Source organism: Cystoisospora suis, assembly GCF_002600585.1.
Source record: "Cystoisospora suis strain Wien I chromosome Unknown contig_10209, whole genome shotgun sequence".
In the NCBI taxonomy this organism is placed as follows: domain Eukaryota; phylum Apicomplexa; class Conoidasida; order Eucoccidiorida; family Sarcocystidae; genus Cystoisospora; species Cystoisospora suis.
The window spans coordinates 1-4,595 of NW_027162983.1; the positions used below are offsets into that span (position 1 = coordinate 1).

The 4,595-nt window shown below is 55.9% G+C and overlaps 1 protein-coding gene across 1 annotated transcript; it reads left to right on the forward strand.

The window, feature by feature from the left end:
• On the forward strand, window positions 1-4,575 carry CSUI_011220 (nudix family protein). Its single transcript, XM_068071321.1, has 3 exons — window positions 1-2,493; window positions 2,685-2,757; window positions 3,012-4,575. Exons 1-3 carry the CDS (start codon window positions 178-180, stop codon window positions 3,344-3,346), a joined length of 2,724 nt encoding a protein of 907 aa, XP_067916703.1. The 5' UTR covers window positions 1-177; the 3' UTR covers window positions 3,347-4,575.
• Window positions 4,576-4,595: the final 20 nt, after the last annotated feature.

Below are 4,595 nucleotides of genomic sequence, written 5' to 3' on the forward strand. Positions count from 1 at the left end.
CAAGGTCAAGGGAGAGACCTTTCCGCAACTCAGGTTGTCGGCGGAGTAGGAAGAGCTCCTGTTCTTAGCAGCAATGAACAGCGGACGCCACACTTCGCTGGGGGCCCAGGGGGTAGAAGAAGAGCCAGAGAGCGTGGCATATCTGTCACGTCCAAGCATGGCAAGGGCTACGCCAATATGATGGGAAATAATCAAGTAGCCTCGGTTGATGACTCAGGAGTAACATACCATTCCAAAGGTGGCCGACAAAGAGCGGGTCAGCAGGGAGTCGGATGCAAGAAGGGAGGCCGTGTGTGGGGCAAAGACAGGTGCAATAATACGACATTTGGTGGAGGTCACGGCAGCGGGTGGAGTGTTGAGGAGATGTTTCGCTACAATGAAGAGATCTTCGGGGTTGTGTCGACGTACGATATTGAAACGTACACTGTACCGCTTCCGAAGAGACCTGGGAACGGTAGGGGCACTCGTGACACGGGATCCTCGTTGAAACCAGGTTCTGACACACACAAAAAAGAGCGAAAGGGAGACGCGAGCCAGGGGGCTGACACGGTTCCTAGCCCGGCGCATAACGTGACAACCGAGACGCGCTTGAACACGAGGCGGAGCAGCTGTGTTTTACCCCGAGGGGCAGACGGAGAAATTGGCACAAGTGATCCGATGCGTGGAAACGGAAGCAACCCGAGTGGCCACAGTTTGCTCTTAGCTCGAGAAGGGGAACCCATTGTTGCTTCAGGCTCGACAGACGCTGGCAGTCCAAGTGCGATCAGAAGTGGGCCGACAAAAGCCGAGGCGGCCACTGCGGGGGAGGGTTGTACAGACAAAAAACTGCCCAACTGTAAGCCAGTGGGGGGTTTTGTTGCTGAGACCAGCTCAAATGCATCGGTGACGCTCATGGGACTGTTGAAGCGAGGTATTTCGTCGAACGGTAAACAGTCGCCGGACGGGGCTTCACCACCTTCAAAAACCGGTGCTGTGACTGTCGCGGCACCCCAACCGGTGGACCAGTCAAGCACTTGCGGATTATCGTTTTCTGAGGCGCCAGTGCCCAAGTTTGAAAGCTGCGGGGCTGGAAAGTGTGCGTCGTTCGACTTCGGGGCGTTTCTGCAGAAGGTGAAGCAACAGCAAGATAGAAGAATCGGGTCCCAGTCCGCCGACAAATCTCAAACATTGGTGCGGGTAGAGGGAACCGGGAAGCTCGTCAGAGAGGCCGGCGCACACGGAAACAGTGAGGATTCGGCCATCCGTGAGAGTGTATCTCGGGCCATGCGGCAGCTTGCACGTTTTCCAGCAGTGGGTGCGGGAGAAGCGGTGCCTTCGCAGAGGTCATGCACTTCAGCGCAGCAGAAGTCGGAGCAGAGAGACCTAACGCCGTCCACTAGTCCGCGAGGCGCGCTCTCGTCTTCTTCGCCGCCAACACCTTCAGCCATTTCGCCTCCAGAGTACCTGGATGCGAAGCAGAGGCAAAGACAGTGTGCTGGGGGCTTTCCAGGTGCAGATGGAAGGGAGCGCGGTGGGGGATTTGGTGACCGCGGAGTGACCTCTCCGCCGCCGGCGCCATACATGCATGCTACAGAATCTCCAGGGTATGTGAGCGAGTGCCCGACCCTGGGGCAAGCAGCAGGGGGCTCCGAAGCATCATATCCTTCTTTCGAGCAGCTGGAGGACTTAGGAGGAGACGACGGCTACGCCGAAGGATCACGAGGGAGAAGTACTAGTCGGACGTCTGCTAAGTCAGTGCAGAGTGTGTCGTTAAGCGAGGGGAGAGCTGGTGGGACCGATTCTGGGAAGACTGGAATCCCAGAGTCTACGAAAAAGACAAAAGGGGGGCTGCGAGTCGTGAGAGAACAGGAGGTAGTAGGTTGTGCGACGATGAGGGAGAATGACTTGAAGTGGCAGGGGGAATGGACTGGGGACAGAAGAACCACCGCAGCTCCGTGCGAGCCGTGCCGGAACGCAGGCGCGAGTGATAGAGCCAGCGAGAAGGGAAAGGAACGTCTAGATAGGTCAAGTCTCACTCGTAGAATCACGGGCCAGCAAATGACCAAGTTCGACAGTGGTTCGAGCGGGCCCGGTACTTCTCAGAAAGAAATGAAAGGACGGCGAAGACGCGAGTCGGTGTCCAGCTGCACGGCGGAGGCTCTAGACAGCCTGCAAAGAAGGGATGTAAAGGCTGGTGGAGCAATAGAAAACATTCTTAGTGGAGGGGAGGGGTTTGATGACGAAGCTCTATCTGATCAAACCATTCTAGGTCGACTTAGGCGGCTCAGCCATGACGCGTCAACCCTTGCAGAACAGGGTTCAGAAGGGCGTGATAGCGCAGTCCACTTCGGGCGTCCTAGATGCGCTGCCAAAGCTGACTCTCATTCGAAAGCTCCGGAGAGTGGGAGGAAGAAAGAGTCGTGTTCTGTTGCGAGGGACCCGCAACAGTCTACAGGTGCTCGGTCATTACAGGGGAGAAAGGAACAGCCGTTGGCAAGTGCAGTGAACGAGAATGTGAGTCTGAATACGAGAGAAAGAAAGACAACTATCATCCCTGTGGGTGCAGAGTGATAAGGTTGGGGGTGACGAGGGATGCGCCTGTCGAAATCTGCGTGAACAGGCCGGTTTGGTATGCCTGCTTCTCTTTGTCAAAGACCGCGCGGATGTAGAGTATGTATGGCTTTCTTGGGATCTTTGTCAGGCAGAAAGAAACGATCAAGATGAATGAAGTCAGGGAGAGGTCTGTACTTCAAGCCGGGATCGCACCGGTCGGGTGCGGTAGGGGGACAAGCCATTTCAGCTTTTGTGGTGCTGCTGCTAGAGCGTTTGCGAATCAGTCGAGCGCCTGTTAACTCTTTTGAACCAGCTTCCTTTTGCTCGTGATAGCGTCTGCAAGGGGAGCTAGCTTCAAAATGCCACTCGCTAGACGCTCTTCAGTCGCGATCTGTACCGCGTAGTCTGCTGGTTGGTTCGCACTGTACACAAAGAGCCATGTGGGAAATAGCTGGTCTCTCTGCTTCTGTTTCCTGCAGGCAATGATGGAGACTTTCTCGATGTGGTTGTCGAAGGACTGCACGCGCTGAAACGTCCACTCGACTTTTCCACGTGGTACAGTGTATGGTTCAGGGTGTCTGCTTTCAGAATGTATGGACTTGTAGGGCGGATCGGGCTCATCCCTCCTGTTCAGCAGTCTATGAGTCTGATGGTGTCGTGGGTCAACAACAGTGGGATCGATTCCCTCCCGATGCTTGTCGTTGGTGACGCGGTGCGAGATAGAGCGGGAGTGAAGCGACAGTTCTCGGTCCACTGTTCGCAGGTAGCTAGAGCAGCAAAGAAGGGCGCATCAGTAGGGTTGCAGAACAGATGAGAATGTGCACCAGTTTTTGCACAACGGTTCTCGTGTTGGCAGGTAGGACGGTGTACCGGCGCTGTCAGGACTCACCACGTAGCCTCACGAGGTGGAACTGACGTTGCGTAGAGAGCGTTGCGTTTAAGATGCAAAGGGCATCAACGAGAGCGATGGAAAGTGATGTATAGTTTCCCAACGCGGCCTGTGAAACCAGTTTTTTTTCGCGGTGTCGTTTGAATGGCTGCAAAGAATTCGCTTCATTGAACGGACATGCGGGATGAGGCAAAGAACCAGAGCGTGGTCAGCAACTTGCCGGTCCATAAGCAGCTTCTCGGTTTGTGTCCCGCAGTACGATGATCCACACGGGCCGTAGGTGCTGGAGTTTTTGTTTCGGCTGTCGGGACGACCACCAATCAATGTTGGTGGAGCGGATCTTCTGTACCCGTGTGTGTGGTTCAGCGAGGTGTCGATGAGATCCGGACCTCGCTGTCGCCGCGCTGTGAGGAGCTGCTGGTCAGCCAGTTGCGATAACGGGCCGGTTTGAAGAGATGGTAGTGTGTGTAGTGCTGTCCTCTGCGTGAGTGGTGAAGGAGGTTCTTCTCGAAAAGCTACTTGTTCGGAAAACCTTCCACGCTGTAGCCTTGCGCCTCCGCCCTTGATGCAGAAGTGGCGGCGTCCTGCTGTAGGATATTGGGCTGTTCCGTGAACACAGGCGAGGGGTCACTACGCGATTGGGAGCGGAATTATGACCTTCATTCCACAGGGTTGGGCCACACGTTGCGACTGGTTAAATGCCCAGTCGACTGCGTACTGGGTTGGCGGTCCGCGCTGAGTTGTCCGAGTCCGGAGTATGTAGGTGGGGAAACCTTGATGCCCAGCTGACTGCTTCCGGGTGCCCCGGTGCCGTCTGAGTTATTCGACTACGGGGGGACAAGTTTGGATTACGAACGTAGGAATTAGGCGTTTGTCAATGGAAGCCTGGATCGAGGGAGAAAACGCGCAGGCCGTTCCCGACCAGCTGCCAGCGTAAGTGGTGCAGTTTCCGCTACGCAGGAGGGGGTCGCAGGCAAGCTGCTCTCTGTCAGGGCTAACAGGTTGCCGTACTGGCAGGTGCTGGGTACCGCCGTTGTGCTCAGCGGAGAGACTATACGCCTGGACACGCTGACCATGTTTCTGCTGTGGGAAGCGTTTCACCGGGGGTCAGGCCTTCTTCTCTCGGGTTTCACCTCAGGATTTCAGAGAGTAGAAGGCCTGACCCCCGGTGAAA

Coding starts and splice junctions, on each gene's coding strand:
- CSUI_011220 (XM_068071321.1), top strand. CDS start 178: ATGATGGGAAATAATCAAGTAGCCTCGGTTGATGACTCAGGAGTAACA. Junction 2,494..2,684: donor CAAGTGCAGTGAACGAGAAT/GTGAGTCTGAAT, acceptor TTTGTCAGGCAG/AAAGAAACGATCAAGATGAA. Junction 2,758..3,011: donor GATCGCACCGGTCGGGTGCG/GTAGGGGGACAA, acceptor TGTTTCCTGCAG/GCAATGATGGAGACTTTCTC.